The sequence below is a fragment of the Babylonia areolata genome, chromosome 24 (genome assembly GCF_041734735.1).
Source record: "Babylonia areolata isolate BAREFJ2019XMU chromosome 24, ASM4173473v1, whole genome shotgun sequence".
NCBI classification, from domain to species: Eukaryota; Metazoa; Mollusca; class Gastropoda; order Neogastropoda; family Buccinidae; genus Babylonia; species Babylonia areolata.
In genome coordinates this window covers 13,462,132-13,484,424 of record NC_134899.1, presented here as the reverse complement: position 1 = coordinate 13,484,424, position 22,293 = coordinate 13,462,132, and the positions used below count along the sequence as shown (strand labels likewise).

Below are 22,293 nucleotides of genomic sequence, written 5' to 3'. Positions count from 1 at the left end.
AGAACGAGTTCGATGGCGTTCTTGGAGTTGCAGTGAGTGATCAAAAAAAAGAGTGTGAAAACGTTGTAGGTGATTGGTTGCAAGGTGCTTCGCACTGTCCAGTGGATTTCTCTGTGTCTCTGGATATTGGCACACTGTGTGTGTGTGTGTGTGTGCGCGCGCACTCCCACGTAGGGTACAGGCATTTGCAGTGTACATGTGTGTGTGTGTGTGTGTGTGTGCGCGCGCGCACGCGTGGGCGTGTCAGTGCGCATTCTATGGTGTGTGTGTGTGTGTGAGAGAGAGAGAGAGAGAGAGCACGCAAATATTTGTACGCACGTTATACGCATTTCCGCGTTCGTTTTGTGAATTGATTGATTGATTGATATGGATCAAGAAACCATGGTAATAATTATTTCTCCCATTTATTGTGATTTTCAAAGCAAGTCAGATGCAGAAACGAGCTGGCCTATGAAAGTCCTACTTTAACATGCCACTTTCTCTCAACTGTTCACCTTTTCGCATGCCTTCACTGATGGTTAAGTTTGAACATCCCCGTCTGAGAGAGCAAATCCTTCTTGTGGTATTAAAAAAAAAAAAAAAAAAAAAAAAAAAAAAAAAAAAAGCATATAGACAAATTTCACTCAGGACAAAAAAGAAAAAAACAGAGTGTGTATATATAAAGTCTGTAAATCTGTGCGTCTGGATATATGTCTGTGTATTCATGAGTGTGAATCATCAGAATGTCTGTGTATTTATCACATTGTGCTTTACATAACACAAAAGTTCCAATCGCCCTGGCACATCATATCAGCATTACATCCTCTGGATGTACCTTACTGGCAATTACACAATTTCAGAAATTCTGAGACGTCTTCATGATATACTTGGTTCTTTAACCCAATATTTGAGCATGAAGCCTTCGTTTAGAAATACTCTATTTGGAATCTTCTGACATTGTTTTTTATTTTTATTTTTGACTCACTTGTGTAAACAAAGTGAGTATGTTTTAACCAGATATTCGGTTGTCTGTGTGTCTGTGGTAAACTTTAACATTGCCATTTTCTCTGCAAATACTTTGTCAGTTGACACTAAATTTGGCATAAAAATAGGGAAAATTCAGTTTTTCCAGTCATCTTGCTTAAAACAATATTGCACCTCTGGGATGGGCACAAAAAAATATAAAAAGAAGCCAAATTATATGCAAACTGAATTTACTGTTATATTTATATATTTTTTATTCTCTAAACATGGCACTTTGATCTGATATTCTGACACAACAACAAGAGCAGTCATTTTTATCATTTTTTGTTCAAACAGGAACTTCTTTTGCTGAGCATGGAAGTTATATTTCTGGTGCATGTCTTTGCTGCAGATAAGAAAGGAAATTAATCTGTAATTAATGCTAGGGGGGTTAATTTGCTTTAAACTGATCTTTCTCATCTTAAACATTACATTTTGAAATTATACTCAATACATAAAAAGCTTGTGTGTTTTACTCTGTGTACAGGACTTTCACTATGTTCATTCACCCAAGTGGTCTTTTTCGGAAAATATTAAAATCAATACAAGTGGACTTTATAGATCTATTGGCTGAGCCCTGGAGGTCATGGGCAAAAATCAATTGCCTACACAAATTTATACATATTCAAAGCGCGTGCTCATATTCCTCGCGAACGCGAAGGTCGCCATTTTGTTTCAAGTTGTTGACCTGCCCGTTCAATCCTATGCTCAATTGACAATACACGATAACATGTGATGGAAAGTTGGAGAAGGAGACAGTTAAATATTTATTCAGAGACTGGATTATGCCCCAAACTGCCATAAAAATATCAACAAAATCAGTCGGAATCCACAGTTAAAAATAGTAAACCATGAGAGTTAATACCCTTCATGAAACGTAAAAAAATTTCCAGTCTTGACACGCAGGGTTTGAATCTGCCTTCAGGGATATTTTTTTTTTAACCCAAAACTTTATAATAACAAATACAGAAAACATTTTCACTATTAGATTTTTTTAAGTGCATCACAAGCGAGTCTTGAAGGCCTTGCCTCTCATTTCTTTTTATCACAACAGATTTCTCTGTGTGAAATCTTTTGTATTTCCCAGACTATAAACCTTCTTTTTTTTTTTTTTTTAAAACAAACTCACTTTCTTTTATTATATATGAAAATCATATATTTATATATATCTATATAAGAACAAATCACATATATCTGTATATTGGCATGTCCATCCACACTCAGAGCTGTATCAATTACCATATAGTAAGCATTCATGTGTGTATGTTTGCAGCTTTGGTTAAGTCATAGGGCTGTTTTTTTTTTTCTTGCACCAATTGAGACCACTAAACTGCAAGTAGAGGGATGTCCGTAGATCACTCACTGTGGATGATAGTTCACTAATAGTGATACTACCAAGAGTATAAGCATACAAATGGTTTTAAAAAGCGACAATTCAAATGGCCCCATTTACTGTTTTTGAATGTACAAGTTTCCCTCTTTTATGTATATAGATAAATTATGAATGTGGTTGGGGAGCTAAAGATGTGGGCATGTGGAGAGAGAGATGGTCAACTCTATTCCACAGAACAGAGAGACAGTGAGAGAAATTTAAAAATATCTTTTTCCAAATCCCCTTGCATTTTCACTCTGCACACATATGTGCACACATCCTCCACACACAAACAGGGCAGATATCCAGACACAAAACACATGGACAAAATCATCTCCTCTCAAAAACACACAAACTGCAGAGGGGAAGCACTAATGATGCCAAAGACAAACTGACATGTTAGACAATCTGCAGTTAGTTGGGTATGTGTGTCTGTGTCAGTTTTCCCTTTATAATCATACTGAGCAGAGAGACTGTGACAGACATTCCACCTGTTAAAATTCCTCAACATCTTCACAGTCATTCCTCACCTCATCTTCCTTTTCTAACTCAGTCCCCCCACACACATAATCAGTATAAAATAGTACGCCTGTATATTTTTGACAACAATTTTATTTTCAAGACTAAAAGCCAGACAGTGTACTGTCCAGCCAGTAGCTTTTCCTTAATTAAGTTGGTAGCACAGTAAGGCTGCCTGCATCAGTCCAACACTGCTAGGTCCAACAGCACTGGCATGACAAGAGGAAACAGAAGACAAATGTATGATAGTATGAAATAGTGACATGTATGGTAAAATGGTCTGAAAAGCAAAACAACCAGAAAATGCGTTATCAAAATGATAAAACCTACGTGAGTTAAAACATTATTGTTTATAAAATCCATCATTATTACACATTTGTTCTGACAAGGAAAACAGAAGACACACATGCACAGACAAAGACAAAACAAAATGTAAAAGACAATTCTGAATTTCATCATTCATCAAGCTACTCATACTACAACATCGTTCCTCATAAACAGTAAATCATGCAGAAGTAAAACGAGCAGCTTTTCCCTGCCTAATATGTCAGATTACTGTCATATCAGGCACCATATATTTCATCTTCAAATTCTAACAATTCAGAACAGCTTAAAAAAAAAAAAATCTCCCCCAAATTGCTGATAAATCTCCCCAAACTGTGAACACTTCTGGCAACTCATCCTGTTTTGAAACCATCATCATGTTGGTCAGATATATTGGTTCCACTCATTCAAGATGGTCACTGTGAAGGAGATGGTGACTGACTGCTGTGCTCAACACTAAGACACAAACACAACCTCTCTGTCCACACATACAACACGCTTTTCCCCCTGTCAAGTCTACACAGACAGGCGGACACAAAGAGGTCTTCTTGGACAGTAATCCTGGGCGTCCAGTGGTTTCTGAAACATCGCTTTCTTCAACTAATCATCATGTTCAAGGCTGCCTTCATCAACTGATGCTGTTGGCTTATCACAATGAAGCAAGCACGGCACTCGCTTTTAAAAAAATATATATATTAGTCAAATGTGTCAATTATAATCTTTCAAAAAGCTGTTCCCTCATCCCTTGAGAAAGTCCATTGTGTTAGAATATCATCCCCCTATTGTGTTAGGATCTGCTGGGCTGTCCTGAACACAGCTGCTCCAGTCAAGCAGCTCTTGCATACAGCACTTTGAGATTTATTCTTTTTTTAAAATTCTTTATCACAAATAGTGTCAAACAGCTTTCCAGCTGAACATACATGTGCATGAGGTCAACATGTAAAGGGTAACAGTTGAATCCTCACTGCACAGCATGTTCGAAGTATGGTCATCCCCAAAAAGACCTGAAAAATAAATTACTCCTATTTCTGCAGTGTCTGTTTACTCTTCATCTGGATTCCTGAAACTATGTTTCTGAGTTTCAATCTTAGCAGCTTTCAATGATGTGCAACAGAAATGTTCCACACAGACCAGTCATCTTCAAGGCTCCATGAAATGTTCAGGTCACAGTGTTACACAATGTTCTCAGAGTTTCTGCACTGTGATTCATCCCCAGACAATCCAGCTTTTTAAATGAACTTAACAGTCATTTCTATTCACAACAGCTGCTCATTCCTTCCCTGCTGCTAACATAGCATGCAGACGTTGCCATGGTAACAAGGCCTCGCAGCTGTCAGTACGGGGAGAAAGGTTCAGGGGCAGGATCCACTCTTGCCGTTGCTGATGGCTGCCCCCACTATAAGGTCGCTTTGTATACTGCTGAAATGTCTCCTTCCCCGACACCCAAACGCCGCGCTTTCTTGTACAACTGCAACATAAAGACAGATCACTGATGACACTGACAGGTCTACACACTGACAGTCATTGTGAACATCATTAACCACTTCACCAAACAGCGCACAGGTTAGCAAATCAGGTCAGAGAAACTCCAATCATACCTGAAATGGCAATTATGCCACCTTTTTGTATTTTAGCTTCCATATATTTTGTATGTTTTCTCCGGTCTTCTTAATACCCTTTAATTGACTACATCATACATTTGCCGACACAAAGAAGATTTTCTCTCATAGCCAGTACTAGTTTTCTTTCATAGCCAATATTTTGCTTTGAATTTTTATCTTTTTGTCACGCATATCTACACACAGGGAAAAGAGAGTCGCACCTCGTTGGCAGCTGCAGCAAGGTAGAGGGGCTGCTCCACACTGTCCCCCATACTGAGCACAAGACGCAGGTCTTTCTGTTGATGCTGAAGAGGGAAGTGGGGATCGAACCTCTGATTCATAATGGCTGTAACAGTAATAGCGAGTGTTCATTAATTTCTTGATGATGCTGTGAAACAAACATATTCTCTCTAAGTGAACCCCCCCCACACACACTCTCCACACAAAATCTTTTAGCCAGTTTCTGGCAGACCAAACAAACTGTATCGGCCAAGACTTGGAAATGAACTCATCTCTAATGATTCTCAGGAACTTCTTTATGCTGGCACCTCTATACATGTTCAATGTCACATCACATGAAAGGAACCTTCTTGGACAGAAATGATTATAACTGACTTTATTATTGGCAAGAATATTGTATAGTATCATTAGGTATTGAGTCTTCTGGTGTTCACATTGTCCTATCTTAACCCCTAGGCTGCCTGCATGACGAGATAACTCGTCATCGAAATATTCTGACTTTTCCCTGGTTTGCATTCACTTCATTGGCAAAAATAGTGGTAGCTTTAGCCTGGGGAATCTTTATGGATTCTATTCATAGCTAGAAACCCCATCTATGTCATGAAGCAGTCCTTTATTTGAACGTTTTGGTTGGGTCACTGTCCAAGTGTTTGCCTGACTTCTCTCCTCGCTCGCTCAACAAAATGTCGGACTGACGCCGTGCTCAAGACATGCGATCGTGACGAACTAAATCAACCAAGATTTCTTTCTTTAGCTGATGCTCAGAAGGAATTGAAGCGTAAATTCGAAGAAGATAGTGATGAACATTTATAGGACGATCTGATAGAAAATAAAGGGAGTAATCAAGAGAGTGGCCAAGATGCGACTGTCAGTGAGTGATGCCGGCTGTACAGATGTTAGCAGACAGATGACCGAATTAGCAGCAGAGCGATATTCTTGGCACGCAGCCAATGCGGTCTGATGAGAACTGAATCAAGTGACCGTGTGAGAGGGCTGAGGAAGGGGGTGCAGACTGAGGGGGCGTGGCCTCACATCCATCGTATCACTTGGAGAAGTCACAATGTATTGTGTATCTATCTCTTAAAAAAAAATATATATATATATTGTGGTTGTTCTAGTATGATTTTGTGTTTGCAGATATCCATTTGTCCAGAAAATATGATGTTTTTGTGCAAATTACCTGACTAATGTTTGTAATGAACAAGTTGAAAATGTGACAAAAAACAAAACACTGATTTCAAAACAACAGCATGTCACTAAAAATATATAAAATGGGAAAACAGCATGTGTTTTGTATTCTTTATTCATTTACCTTTCAGAAAATATATACTTTTATGGGTCTTTCTCCAATAACAAAGAGCACAGAATTTTTTGAAAATTTATACCCGTTTTTTGTATAAAAAACCCTGGCAAATAGATTTCACTTAAATCTTATTTTCCTGGCAGCGAAAGGGTTAATGTTGTTCCTTATAACCAAACAAAAACGAAGTTACTACAGAACAGTTCACTCTTTAGGGGCTGGAGTGTGGTGGGAAAAGAAAATGTGAGATAACCATTATCAGTAAAGTAATCTGCTCAAATTCCAGACACAAATCACTGTGAGATTCTAATGCCTTGGCTGGCTCCCACCCACAGCGGATTTTATGAAGAAAACATGGAGACGAGTCCTGACTCCAGGCAAACAAAAAAAGAAACAAACTAATCACCTGAAGAGTATATTAAATGTAACACAAACGTATGCAGTCCTAACACATGCCAACTGATATACAGTGGAGTCCAGATTTGGGAGTAAAAAAAAAAAAAAACTGTTGAAGAATGTGCCAAACAACTGATATACAGTGGAGTCCAGACTTGGGAGTAAAAAAAAAAAAAACTGTTGAAGAATGTGCCAAGTCTTCGATTATTTATATAAAGTTATGACAAAAAAACATCATCATGGACTAAGGGGGGTGGGGGGTGGGGGCGTCCAGACTGGAGTCTAAAAACAAACTGGGACTGGCTGAGGGAGCCAATAGTATCCAGATTTCCTACCTATAAAAGATCAACAAAAATCCAGTTATCAATGTTCAATATTCACCACTTTTTTTTTTTTTTTATGTGTGTGTGTGTTTTTTTTATATTGTTATTTTACTTTTTATAAATGCAATGAGCTCTTTGCTGAATGGTAACATCAAGAGTTTTATTCCAGAAAACAGAAATCTTGTTCATCACCAAAAAGAGAAATTAATTATCATTATTAAGAAATAATTAATCCAAATTAATATTCCAAGACTGTTCAGACCCTGAAGAAAAAACATCCCCACACCACCACCCACATTCCCACAAAAACCTTTTTTTAGTCAATGAAAACTCTTCTGTCATTTTATCAACGACTTTTTCCACAACTGTGCAGGAATCCTGCCACTTGCCCGCCCACCCACCTTGACTCTTGTGGCTGATGGTGGGGCAGTTGAGAGTGCCGAGCATCAAGACCTCGGTGAGGTCTTCCTGGTCCAGCCCCACCTTCTCTGCCAGGGCCATGCCCTCCGCCAGGCTGGCCACCACCGTGCCCAGCACCATGTTGTGAATCAGCTTCATGCGTGTTGCCGTGCCTACCTCGTCTGGAAACATACACAGGTGTGTGCACTAATCATCACTATACTATCATGAAGTCATGAAATTAAAGTCTGGATCAGCCATGCCCACCTTGCTTGGAAGATGTGTACTGTCATAAAGTCATGACTGCGTTGATCAACTTCAATTGCACTGACGTCCCTACACACGTGCACTGTTTCCATAGGCAAAAATAACGCTTGAACATTGTGTGTATTGTATGTGTGGATCAGCTTCATTTCTGTTACTGTTCCCACCTCATCTGAAAATACATGTGTACACATCAACACAATGCTGTCAAAGTCCTCAGTGTATGTGTGGATCAGCTTTATTTGCGTCTACCTCATCTGAAAATACATGTGTGCACAAACCATCACTATATTATCATATGATCCATCACTATACTATCATATGATGAAATAAGATTGAGCGTTTGTATCCATGGATCAGCTTTTTTTGTGTCATTATGCCTGCCTCGTCTGAAAATACACCTTGTACAAATCATCTGTAAACTATCATATGATGATCTATCACTGTACCATCATATGATCAAGTAAGATTCTGTGTATTATATGCAAGGATCAGCATTATTCATGCTGCTGTGCCTACCTCATCTGAAAATACATGTGTGCACAAATCATCACTATGAAGTCATGAATGTATGTATGGATCAGCTTCATTCATGTTGCCTTGCCCACACTGTCTGCAAACAAAAGTCACTACACTTTCATATATGTGTAAAACTGAGAAAGACAGTCACTTTGCTTTCATAAGCTAAAACAACACATGAACATTGTGTGTTTGTATGTGAAAGATCAAGAGAGACCGACACATAGACAGAATAAGAGAGAGGCACTGGGATGAAGAAGAGGTGGTGGGAAACAAAAGATGTACAGTGTTTTATATATATATATATATATATATATATATATATATATATATATAATATATATAAAAATTATGATAAGATCTAAGAAAAAACAATATCAAGCCTGCTAAACTTTCTTATATCTCTGAAAAGAAAACAAAATCAAAGATGACAAACGAAATAACTACAGCAATCAACTAAAACAGGTACTCACTGCCTAGGTAAAAGGATTTCTTTCCCATGGCCTCAAAGCAAGAAAAGCAATCATCGTACAACTTGCGGTCCCCGGAGGTGAGGATGGTTAGCTGACCTTCCAAGGCTGGTACCCTGCTGCCGCACACCGGGGCCTCAAGAAAGGTACCCCCCCTGGCCATCACTGCCTGCAATTATCAACAGAAATTGTGTGCTTTTCTTTTAGGAGGGAGGGCTGGGGGGGAATTGCTGGGGTAGGGGCATTAATGACGGCATAAGCATTCTTTCATAAAGGTTTTCTTCTAAACAAGTAAAGAAATTATGCCTACCATTCATAGCAGAACAGAGATTTTCACAAGCACATTCACCACCCATACACCCTAGTAAATTAGAACTGGTATCGGTAAGAGTTCTAATTACTGTGGAAGTGAAAAGGCGTAAGTGCATCTCAAAAACTGCATAAGTCTTTCAGTGAAAGACCAATGTTTGGATGTCTGACATATGCAAAAGGTGTCAAGTGACTGGAGGCAAAATGTTGGAGATAAAAGCATGCCTGTCAATGTTTTTATCATGTCACTCCGAGCATGACAAACATTTACTTGGGTAGGTTACTGCCTTAGACTTGCGGTTCGTGTATCTGCCCATAACAGAGATCATCATCAGAGGAGGGGAATGGTTGTCCACAAAACTGACCACACTCACCAACATGAAAGACGCAGACCTGCATACAACTGCTTTAGGCAAATGACACTACCGAGAGCACCTTTCAGTGAAAAATGAACAGATAACATACAAAAGCAGCAGAAGCATCCTGTTACTAGTTGCAACTGTGTTCAAGACTAATTGTTTTTAGAGTCTATCATGGTCAAGAGAAAATAGCTGCATCGACAAATGGGCAGTATATGGCAAGATAGGAATAAACAGAGAGCAAGTGACAAGTAGAAAACATACAGATTGCCAGCCACAGGTTGCACTTCAAAGATAGGTCACATTTCAACTGATGAAAAGCAGACCTTTAAACTGTTGAAAAAACGATATTCAGACCTCTTGCCTTTCTGAAACTTTGCTTCATCATTATAAGTATCTATTTATCATTTGGTGGCTATGGTAATGAGAGGTGGTTTTCCTTCTTTCATATGTGTCTAATTCTTTTATTAAACCTGTTTTTGCATCACACATACACAAAATAACATGCAACCATGTAGTTACTTGTATGCACTGAGCATGTGGACACATACACACACATACAAAAACAAACATGGAGGCACACTTACATCAGCCACATCTTGAACTGTTTCCTCATCCACTGTGGACATCTCCACATAACATTTTCCTTTTGTGATGCCCTGAAGAACTCCCTGATTGCCAAACACCACCTGCACAGGACCACACAGACATGAACTCCCAACATCACAGATTTCTATGGCAATATATATTGCATCAATTTAACCCTTTCGCTGCCAGGAAAATGAGATTTAAATGAAATCTATTTGCCAGGGGTTTTTTTCCACAAAAAACGGGTATAAATATTCAAAAAATTCTGTGGTCTTTGTTATTTGAGAAAGACCCATAAAAGTATATATTTTCTGAAAGGTAAAGGAATAAAGAATACAAAACACATAATGTTTTCCCATTTTATACATTTTTAGTGACATGCTGTTGTTTTGAAATCAGTGTTTTTTGTTTTTTGTCACATTTTCAACTTGTTCATTGCAAACATTAGTCCGGTAATTTGCACTAAAATATATTTTCTGGGCAAACGGATATCTGCACACACAAAATCATACTAGAACCACAATAATTTTTTTTTAAAGAGACAGATACACAATGCATTGTGACCTTCTCCAAGTGATAATATGGATGTGGGGCCACGCCCGCCCAGTCTCCACCCCCCTCCTCCTCACCCCTCTCACATGATCACTTTATCCAGTTCTCATCAAACCGCACTGGCTGAGTGTCAAGAAAATTGCCTACACTGTGTCCTGCTAATAATTTGGTTAGTTTGTGTCGTCTGCTACGGTTGTGCAGCCGGCATCACTCACTGATAGTCGTACCTTGGCCACTCTCTTGATTGCTCCCTTTATTTTCTATCAAATCTTCCTATAAATGTTCACCACTGTCTTCTCCTTCAAATTTACGCTTCAATTCTTTCTGAACATCAGCTAAAGAAAGCAATCTTTGTTGATTCAGTTTGCCATGATCGCATGTCTTGAGCACGGTGTCAGTCCGACATTTTGTTGAGCGAGCGAGAAAAGGAGCTAGGCAAAACACTGCGACAATGACCCAACCAAAACATTCAAATAAAGGACTGCCTCATGATGTAGGTTTCTTGCCATGAATAGAATCCATAAAGATTCCCCAAGCTAAAGTGACCAGCATTTTCGTCAATGAACTGAATGCAAACCAGGGAAAAGTCCTAATATTTCGATGACGAGTTATCTCATCATTGTGGCAGCGAAGTGTACATGCTTGCGATGATGAGTTATCTCGTCATACAGGCAGCCTAGGGGTTAATCTTTAACAGGAATTCATCTGCCAGGGTGATATCAAATCACAGAGAAACAAGAGATACAATTACTTATGGTTCATGTGATTCCCACAGAACAAAGATATATTGAATAAAAAAGACCAATTTGATTTCACCTTCGAGATCCACTTCAGTCAATGTAATAATAATCATTAGCCCAAGAACACATTGCTTCAGATTTGTAAAACACTGAAAGCCAGAAAATCACAACAGAATATGTGACCAGCTGAAGCAGCTCTAAGAAAACCATTTCGAAACATGAAAATTATTTTTGAAACATTTCTTAATTTTGTTTTCACAGATAAGCAACATCTTCATAAAGGTGATAAGAAAACACCAATTAAGTTCACCACAAATACACACACAAATATGCGCACAAACACACACAAAGACAGACACACAGACAACTGAACAGTGTTTTCATATAAACACTCAAGTGCACACATGACACAAATATGAAAAGTAATGTATCTGAACATCCAGAATGCAAATAATTCTCTAATGAAGAGCTATAACCTACAAAACTAGGTGAAAGCACAAAATCAAAGCAAAAATCCCATGAAAAAAGTTTCAGATCTTCCAATAAAAAAATTGTTTTCAGAGACTGGCAGACAGAGACACAGAGAACCCCTCACATCTCTAACAGCAACAGAATCAGAAACACAGGTGAAGGTGATATCACAGGATTGCACCACATCTGCAGGATTGTTACCCCGGAAAGCTCCTGCTTTGGAAAACTCCCGTGTCTGTAAAAAGAAAACACACTGAAAGACATAAACTTGTCTTCTGCTTCATACTTATTCCAAAAGATTATTAGTTGATGGTTAATTCCACAACACACTTATTCCAAAAGATTATTAGTTGATGGCTAATACCACAAATAATCATTAAGTGGGGACAATCTATAAAATTGCGATCGCACCTTATTTTAACCTGATCGCCCAATCGAGCCATGTAATTATGTCACCTGATCGAAGTCACTGTTTGACACAAAGCAAGAATGCCAAAGAGTTGACAGACAGGCAGAAAATGCAAAAAGACTTAACCGTCTTAAGAGCACAGGAGCAGGAGTCAAGATGGCTGCCGGAAAAAGTGGGTGCTAGTCAGGGAGGCAAAGGGGAGGTAACCTACTTCTGGGAGGTTATCAGCCATAGCTACTTTCGTTTTCACTGCGTAGGCTGGTAGTAGCTTGCAAAGGACAGGAATGTCAGACCCTTGCCGAAGTCTGCACTAGTGGGTCACAGTTAAGAATGCGTTGTTGAATGAGCATTTAAAGAATGAAAAAATATCACACACGCATAACAGATCACTCAGTGACAGTAGAATGCATTGTTAATGAGCATTTAAAAAATGAAAAAAATATCACACACACATAACAGATCACTCAGTGACAGTCAGCTTTTAAAAAAAAAAAAAAATTTTTAATTTTATTCTAAATCATTCTCCACAATTAAAGTGTTCCCAATTTTCTTGTATGTAAAACTATGACCTTTTCTGCACACAATGAGCTGTCTTCTCCAACAAAATAAATAAATCCTTATTTTGATATTTTTTTCCTTTTATCTTTTTGTTTTTTTCATATCTGGGGGAAGTTCAGTCAGGACTCAATTCCCTTCATACAGGATTAGAGGTTCCCTCGGATTTTTCTGTCATGGGGCAGAAGGATACACACACACACAGATACACACACACATACATCCACACACACATACATCATTATGACCAAATACAATTGTCCGGCACAGGAAGTTGACACAATACATATGACCATATACAATAGGGTAAGGCCCACTAACCTTGGATGCAGTCCTGTTCCACACTGTGACCTCATGACCTGACCTCAACAAGTTCATCACCATGCCCTGGCCCATTATACCCAAGCCCAAAAACCCAATACGGAGGGGGGTAGGTATTACTGCTCGACTTTGCAGTTTGTTCCGAACCAGGTCTGCATTAGCCTGAAAATTTAACAAACACCAAAACATAAGTGAGTGGATTTAGAAAACATAATATAAATGGTTAAATTCTGACACATCGACAGATGAAAACTTTGCCAAAGCCAGAAATGAATCACTGAATGAATTACACTGCCTCTTGAGCACCTGTGCCCTGAGTTTGAATGTACTAAGTTGCATTTCAAAGCAACAAACTTTAACAGATCATCTTCTGCACAGTCCATGCATGGTTCTCATCTAATCTCTCACACATTCATGTACCTCAACACACTGTTCTTTCTCCAGAAACTCAACATGTTTGTAAACCACACCTCATCAGAAATTCAACATGCTTGCATATTAAACCTTAACACCAGAATCTTTAAATGCACCTTATTCAAGCTGTCTCAGCAGAAACTCAACAAGAATAAATAAAAATCAGACCTAAGCAACAGAAACTCAAAATGCATCTTCATCAGACATTATCAACAGAAACACATCATATATCAAAATCAGTTTCTTTCAGCATGAACTCAAGTATCTTAATAAAACTGTATCACCACAAACTTGACATGTATCTAAACCAGACCTTGTCACCATCTGTCAAGGCAAAAGTGTCTTCTTCATCTCCAGGAAATCTGGAATCATCAGGTGAAAGCCTAGCCTCAGACGCTTCATCTTTGTACTTGGGCATGTCACCATCATAGGACATGGAGAACTTGGAGAAGGACACATCCCCATCTGCAGAGGACGTGGCTGCCTTGGAGAGGAAGAACTTGGGGGATTTGGAAGGAGACAGGTCCCCAGACCCTGTGGGAAGTGGGGCTTTCCTCTTCACCGGCAGGCTCTTTCTGGGTGTGGGGATGGTCTTTGGCTGAACAAACATAAGACATATTTTTCAAACATAAATGAAGCAGCTCCAACAAGAGCACATGCTCCTCCTGCAATGTCTAGCACCAACTATGGCAAAATATTTACTATATGCTGATCAATGTTAATAATGCTTTGTTATGTGCTGCTTCTGATTAATCTGGGACACATGAATACTAAATGCAACTATTCAAGGCTAAAAAATAAACAAAAATCTTAAATAAAGGAAATTAAGCCAATCAATCTCTTCAAAGTGTGTCGAAAAGTAAATAAAAAGAAACAAATCAGTCATTCCTTGATAGATACCACACATGTACTGTAAGGCAAAACAGACTGCACACAAACTGAGGGCTAACCTGATGGACTGAACTCTCACTGCCTACAGGTCCTCACCTCAGTGCCCTTTACTTCAGTCATGACAATCAGCAGACCCATGCATTGCTGCTGAATTGCATCAACCAACCAGAGACACTGGTGGTTCCAATGAAATATGACACATCCAAAATAAACCCTTCTAGCAGCCTTCACCCCAATACATACAAATTTCAACTTACCTTCTTGTCCTTTTTCTTTCTGAATGGTTCCATTGGCTGCATAACAAAACAAACACAAACATTAAGCCCATCAAAAACTAAAAGAACATAAAATAATTTTTAAAAGTATAACAATTATCAGATACTCCTATGCTTTTAATTACCAGTTGTTCAGATTTACATAAACTTATCTATTAAATATAATCTTAAAATATTGTTTTTCCAATGTAGATTATTGCTTAATCAGGGGAATTCATCCCTTGTCTGACCACTATGAAATGCAGACAAAGGAAGATGAGTTAAAGATCTACTTGTGAAAATTAATTTATACCAGGCCAAACAATCCAGACAAACACTGCACATATTTCTCTCAAACCACAAACAGCACAACATCAACACTCAAACACAGTAAGGTGGTTGCTAATACTAATATCAGCACAGTGTGGTGACTGCTGTTAACAATATCAAGATTCTGGTGACTGCTATTAATACCAATATCAGGAAACACTTTATGGGAGGGAACAACCACAAAACAGAGCATGCAACATATGGAAAAAAAGAACTGGAAAAATGTTATTATTAAAGGTGATTCCTGTTTGATTAATCTTCATAATCCTGCATATTTATTTGGTACAACGGAAGTGTATAACGCAATAAGACAAGAGCAGTCATTTTCCAGACTAATTTTCTTAAGTAGGTTAATAACTCCTGTGATAGTAAGTTTCAAAACTATATGCTCATTGCATTTTCTTGGATTTTTTCAGTTATAAAACAAGACTGAAGGGTGCATCAAATCAAACTAGATTGATGATTTCATCTAATACATATCACAAAAAAATTTAAGGGGGAATAATGTAACATTTTCAATTTTCATACAGGTCTATTTTCTACCTTTACATAGTTTCTTGGACACATGGACACTTTATTCAGTCAAAAGATAAAAATAAAATGTGGTGGAAGACAAAGCTTACAAGTAATAAAAATGAACATGAACTGAAAAAAAGGAACTAAAACATTGTTTCTTGATGGTTTTCTTTTTTTGTTTTTTTTTAGTGTGTCATTATTCCACCAAAGTTGACTCCAATCAAATATATATGTACAGATATGAACAAGTGAGATCTATGTGTTGTGACAGGTATATGGTATACTGAGAATCATCAAAAATAAATGTACTGTGCACACCTCTCAGCTTCCTTGTGCATACATTGATCAGTACATGTTAACTTATTAATCCATTACTAAAATACATTGTAAACAGCCAGCACTATTAGTATTACTCATGACCTTACCAAGATTTATACTTTATCTACTGATCAGATTTTTGTCAGACTTCACTACTGGTTCTGAATCAAGTATGCAGAGAAGGTCCACACATCCCCACTTGACCACTCCCTTCTAGATTCATCAAATGTTTGTGTTTTTAGCTAAAGCACAGCAGTGTCAAGAGAGACTTATCAGCTTAGGTGAATGAACTTTAAGATACAACCTCAAGCAAGCAGGTAGTTTAAAACAATATTAAACCTTTACATTGGTGCCTAGATGGATAAAACACAAACCCTATGTCTCTTTGCACTTTTTTGTTTGCAACTGTAAAGGGTGGGAGATCAGAGTCTTTACACAAGAGTCTGTTCAAGTATGTGTGTGTGTGTGTGTGTGTGTGTGTGTGTGTGTGTGTGTGTGTGTGCATGTTCAAGAGTCAAATGAGCCATTTTTTTTTTCTTTTCTGATCACCATAAGATTTATGTTCCATAAACATTTTTTCATTGCTACATTGTCATTACTATACATCATGTTCTGAAGCCTCATCCTTACATGTGACATGATCTTACCGTAAACCCTATCAGATATTGCAAAAAAACAACAAAAACCCCAACCACCTACGACAAGATTTGAGTACCCAATTTGATACTAGTATCACTGTGTAGACAAACAAACAAAACAAAACCTCATTAAGCACTTTATCATTATTTCCAAGTATCGATCACAAATACTTTACCTGATAAAAACCCCCAAAAAAAGGTCACAGATGTGCTTTTGTAAAGCCATCATCAGTTTATTTTGATACCACAAATAGTAATCTTTTTTTTCTTCTTCAAATTATAATCACAGACAGCAGATATCTGTTTAAATATCTTGAGAATTTCACATGCACCAACATACCCTAAAACCACATTCCTCTTCAATTTCTTGTTCCCACACATTCCCCTGAAAATCAGAATGCCTGAGGGGGAGGGGGAAAAAAAAAAAAAAAAAAAAAAAAAAAGAGAGAAAAGAAGCTATAACCATACCTCATCCAACTCATCATCATCCGGCAGTCGATAAGGGTCATAGTCTTTATGATTGCGCACAGATCCTTCAGACTTGGGGCGGCCAATTTTACCGCTACCTGAAGGCTTGGTGCGGGGTTTGGGAGCTTTCTTTGCACTTTGAGATTTTTTTTCCTAAAAACATGGGTTGGAAACAACAGTCACACTTTTTTCCCCCCATTAACATGGAAAAATGCTTAAAATATCAATAAACCTATCAAACTAAACCAGAAGCTTGTCTAACAAGGTGAAATCATTCTTCAGCCTTTTCCTACAGATATTATCATGTTTGTTCATCCAGCACCTCAGAATACATTAAAAAGTTCAGATGAAAACAATATTTCAAACAAATTCATGCAAAGTCATGCAAGACATCTACATAAATCCATAAACAAAGGAAAAAACAACAATCTGAATGAACGCAAATTAATAAATTCAAACAAAGCAAACATAAATCAAGAACAATTCAAGCAATGAACTGAACACATCAAGCAGCAATAACAACAGAAATATCAACCAACTTGTATGATTACAACACAAAAATATCAATTATTAAATGTTAAAGTTTCAAAACTGGAACTATCAACTTGTGCACACAAAAAACCACAGTCCACCACGCAACCATTATGAATATCGCAAAATTTCTGCGTCTTTTCAATTCAATGAAATGAACTTTAAATATTTTTTGGCCGTCAGACTGGATTACCAGGAAGTGCAAACTGATGTGATCAGGATACATGCAATACATTACATACCTTTTTAGAGAGAGCTGGGCTTTCTCCAGAATTGCTGGCTGTTGGGGAGTCTTGATACCCCCCTTTCACAATAGCAATTTCTTCATCGATTGAAGGCAAGTCTATGTTTTTGGCTGTTGCCTGCAAACCACCATCTTTTCAACTTGAAATGTGGTACAATGAATAAGGATCACAACTAACCTGTCACCTAAATCCAACTGTGTATTTGTCTCTTCTATGAAAGAATAAACAAGATATTTCATACATATGTTTGTCACTGCCATGTAATGTAATGTAATGTAATGTCATGTAATGTATTTTATTGTTTTGTATTGTATCACTCTTTTGTCACAACAAATTTCTCTGTGAAATTCAGGCTGCTCTCCCTTAGAGGAGCGCATCCCTTCAGTGCAGTGTGTATGTTTCCAATCAATGTGGTTTTCTCTGCAGAATTTTCCCATGACAACCCTTTAGTTGCTGTCAGTTCTTTTATGTGCGTTAAGTGCATGCAATACATGGGACCTCAGTTGATCATCTCATCCAAATCCTTAGTGTCTGTGCCACCATGCAAGATCTGATACTGGTGGGGGAGAAATAATAAAAAGTGTAGGATCTGATCTTCTAGTCCACCGCACAGCTGAATAGATCTTCGGATCTAAAGGATCTTAAATACATTACATCACTGTACCAGTAATACTAAATAATAAACAAAACTTGCACACAAAGCCAATGGCAAAACAGTGTGGTACCAACAGTAGTCATGGTAGAAGTATAAGTAATGCTACTAATGTAGTAGTAGAAGTGATGACAATGACAGTTGTTTCCTACCTAAAGTACCTTTCTCAGTGTTCAATTCAAGCTCAACTGGACAGGCGCAACAGCTGTTTAAGTGTTGGACTATCAATCTGAGGGTCCCAGGTTCAATTCCAGTCACAGCACCTAGTGCGTAAAAGGTAGAGATTTTTCCAATATCCCATGTCAACAGATGTGCGGACCTGCTAGTGCCTGAAACACTGTGTATATGCATGCAGATCAAATATGCACGCTAAAGATCCTGTAATCCAAATCAGAATTCGGTGGGTTATGGAATCAAGAACACATTCAGCTTGCACCCCCCAGACCCCAAAATGGAGTATGACTGCCAACATGACAGGGGTAAAAGTGGTCATAAACATAAAAGCTCACTCGTGTATACAAGTAAATGTGAGAGTCAAAGCCAACAAAGTAGCTCAAATGAGAAGGAAAAAAAAAATAAAAAAATACACACACACACAAATATGCAGTAAACTATAGTATAAACATTCAAGAAACCTTCCACCTAAATCAAAAATAGAAATACATCTGCTTTGGAGTTTTCAACATTTTACAATTTATCCTTTCTACTTATCCCAAATTAACTATAACAGGCCCTATACTATGCATCAAAGCAGTTACAATTTTAGGAATGAAACAAAATCAAACTTACAGGTAATGCCTGCCAGGCACTTTCAATGGCTTCCAAAGCTTCTTTGAAACCCTTTGACATGCGCGAGCTGGACTGGTACTTGTCTCGCAGTTTCAAATATGGGGAAATGCCTTCTTCTGGAATCCAGGCACTGGCAAAAGTAAATCGGTACATTCATTGGTATAAATCATGAATATAATAGACTGTAACTGTGTAAGTCACACCAAAATAAAAAGAAACCATCAAATTCAAAAATAACCACAAAAATGTGTTGTCTTTAAGACACATACATCATGTGAGAGACAACAATAGCTTCTGGATTTTAAAGTTTGTGTTTCAGCAGACATAAGTTGTACATTACAACTACTGAGCTAGCAATGCAACAGAACAATTTCAAAACAGTAATTGTCAACATATACAATCAACATTTCAAAACAGTAATTGTTAACATATACAATCAACAGCACTGTGTACACTGTCAAAACAAAAAGAGTTTGTTGGGTGTGATTACACTGCCAAAAGCTAATACAGAAAAACTGAAAATGCTAGTCTGAATCAGTGAATGTGCATAAAAAAACAAGAACAGATATGAAGAATATGAGTAAATGAATAATGCATAAAAATATTAGAGGCAAAAAGTGCCAAAATATTTGTCATAGTATGCTGCATATAATATACGCCTTTTTTTCTTTAAACACTGTACAATTCATTCACTTAAATATACTCTTACTAGTTTTCTGATCCATAAAAGAAGACAAACTGATGAGGACTCTTTTTGGAAGGGCGCTTGACTTCTGGCTTCGGCTCAATGACCTGTACAAATCAAATCCATATCAATTTTCTGCCACAAAACCCTTCAAAGCAATAAAGAACAGACCCACACCTGAATGTTTGATCAAGAGGGTAAAACCAATTTCTGAAGATGTTCTGATTATTGACAAATGTAAACATGTTCATCTGTAACTTTATAAACACGTGCAGAGTATAATGTAACAAAGTTTCTTTTTAGATTTTGTTCATAATTGATTTTCATTTCAAAATCTGCCTATCAGCTCTAATTCTAAATACAACTGTAAGTAAACTCAAAAAGAAAATTAAGCATGTTTCATGTACAAAGGGCTCATGTTTTGAGGAAAAATATGTCAGTATTGTACATCTAAAGATCAATCATGGAGAAGATAGTTTTTGCATCTCAATGATTTTATCTGAAAGTCAAACAGATGCATTTAATTTTAAGTACTAAACAGAAATAACCATTTTCTAAATGCAACCAGTTGATATCTAAATGAATGTATGTCTGTCACAACAGTAGCCAGTAGCTCTGCTTTTAATATTATAGTAATAATACTTTTGACAGTTTATTACTTTACATCCTCTCCAATAACAAAAACATCAACGATGAAATAGCTTGAATCTATATGTAAGTGACAACATGTAATAAAATCCAGTGTAATCAATAATTTTCCAAATTACAAAAAGCAATACAGTATGGCAGCTATTCACAATTTGAATAAAACATATCCCAAACACACATGTGCACACAAATGCACAGAATGAGTATCACAGTGTAATTCTTTTGACACTTTCAGAGTTAATACATTATTATATTCTGACAATGATGATAATTAACTGTAAATTGATTGTATCTCCATCCAGCCAGTTTAAAAGATTTACAGAAAAATGCTGTTTGCATTTTTTAAAATGCTTTTTGCATTTTCCCTTAGTTAAGTTAGCCAGTGGGTTTGTGTATCACTCTGAATATGTGCAAACACATCTGTAAAGTGGGTATGTTAATAAATGTTCCAATTACCTGACCGATTCTAAGAGAAAAACACAGATAAAATGAGACATCAAGTCTAGAAAGTGTAATGAATGCCACTGTTTGTGACCAAGTTCAGACTGCTATGCTAACCTCAACTTGTGCATTAAAGAAATGAAAACGAGTAATTTATTTAAATTATCACATTTGTCAACAGACACATAGTGAAAAATGATGGGTACGAATATAAGATGTCTGACTAATATTTTGTTCTCCTTTGGACAATCAAAATAATGAGGCAAGTAAAATACATTTATGCTGTTCTGATTCTCTGAATAAATCACACATCTCAATAGAACTGGCCCTGCTCACACACTGACAACCATCATCAACATGAAATTAAGGACTTTTATCTTCTATCAAACCAAAAGGGAAAGTCTTCATAAGCCCGTTGCAAAAGATATTCCCCACCAATCTTTTCAACAAACTGAAACACATTGATAAATGACTGAAAGTGAAGATGAAAGATGGAAATGTATATTGTAAGCCTGGCAGTTGTCTATCCGGAGTTCATTTGTTTCGGAAAATACAATCTATTCTAGGGTGAGAAATATATGTCTAGGAATAATATGGGCGCGTAGATTTGAGTTAATCTTGGGATTTTATTTATTCTGATAAATAGTTCTCCATCAATTTTGCTCGCTGATCTTTCTGCTAGAACGCGCCCCTTAACTCTTGCCCCTGCGTATCAAGGGAGACAACCATGTTTACCGGCGTGTTTGCGCCGGCCTCAACATTGATGCAATTTGTGAATAATAGAGGGAATTCAAATAAAAGCAGACTGACTATAACCAACCACTGCTGCTATCTATCAAACGACATATATGTCTAAAGGTACAGTACACTGAAAACAACGAATACACATGGATTCACTGCCAATCAAAAGTCTCAGTAAACATCGCTTCCGTAGAAATGAACGCATACAGAAAAACGCAGCAAATCATCCGTTGCTTACCTTTCCGGGCCATGCCGAGAAGCCTTTCATCTTTGCCCTGCAATCAGAAGAAGGTACATTTATTCACCGATTTTCAAGAAAGGGCATCATGTCGAGTCATGCATGGTGAAATCTATGACAGCGACTTTCTTACCAAACAAGATCCCCAACTTTGAACTTGGCCGCCATCTTGCAAACCTGCTCATGAAAGAGTGTTGCATTCTGGGAAGATCAGTGGCGTCATCTTAGTGGGAAAATGACCTCGTTTTTTGATGTTACATTAAACTGTGGACATTTAATCAGCTGCAAAGTTTCAGGAATTGGTTTTATTCATCAGATAATTGATTTGTAAACGATAGCATAAGTGTGTGTAGTCTATTTCCCACTATTACAGATTATGTGTTTTGTGTCCGTTGTATGAAAAGTGGGAGGGGTAGGGAGTTGAAAAAAAGGGGAGTTTACCATTTTACGATTATCCCCCT

At 37.5% G+C, this 22,293-nt stretch overlaps 1 protein-coding gene across 1 annotated transcript; it reads right to left on the bottom strand.

Moving 5' to 3' along the window:
• Positions 1-2,968: 2,968 nt before the first annotated feature.
• On the bottom strand, positions 2,969-22,043 carry LOC143298766 (cytokine-like nuclear factor N-PAC). Its single transcript, XM_076611709.1, has 15 exons — positions 21,966-22,043; positions 21,833-21,869; positions 19,789-19,871; positions 19,080-19,209; positions 17,636-17,755; positions 16,863-17,015; positions 14,596-14,631; positions 13,761-14,045; positions 13,034-13,195; positions 11,873-11,983; positions 9,985-10,086; positions 8,733-8,898; positions 7,479-7,658; positions 5,040-5,164; positions 2,969-4,685 (listed from the first exon to the last, which is right to left on the bottom strand). Exons 1-15 carry the CDS (start codon positions 21,998-22,000, stop codon positions 4,614-4,616), a joined length of 1,797 nt encoding a protein of 598 aa, XP_076467824.1. The 5' UTR covers positions 22,001-22,043; the 3' UTR covers positions 2,969-4,613.
• Between the last annotated feature and the right edge of the window lie 250 nt (positions 22,044-22,293).

Bases quoted from the DNA above. Each gene is read 5' to 3' on its own strand.
- LOC143298766 (XM_076611709.1), bottom strand. From the start codon at position 22,000: ATGGCGGCCAAGTTCAAAGTTGGGGATCTTGTTTG. The intron at 19,872-21,832 runs GTAAGCAACGGA...TGATTTGTACAG, and splicing joins TCTCGGCATGGCCCGGAAAG to GTCATTGAGCCGAAGCCAGA. The intron at 14,632-16,862 runs GTATGGTTATAG...TTTGTTATGCAG, and splicing joins ATGATGATGAGTTGGATGAG to CCAATGGAACCATTCAGAAA.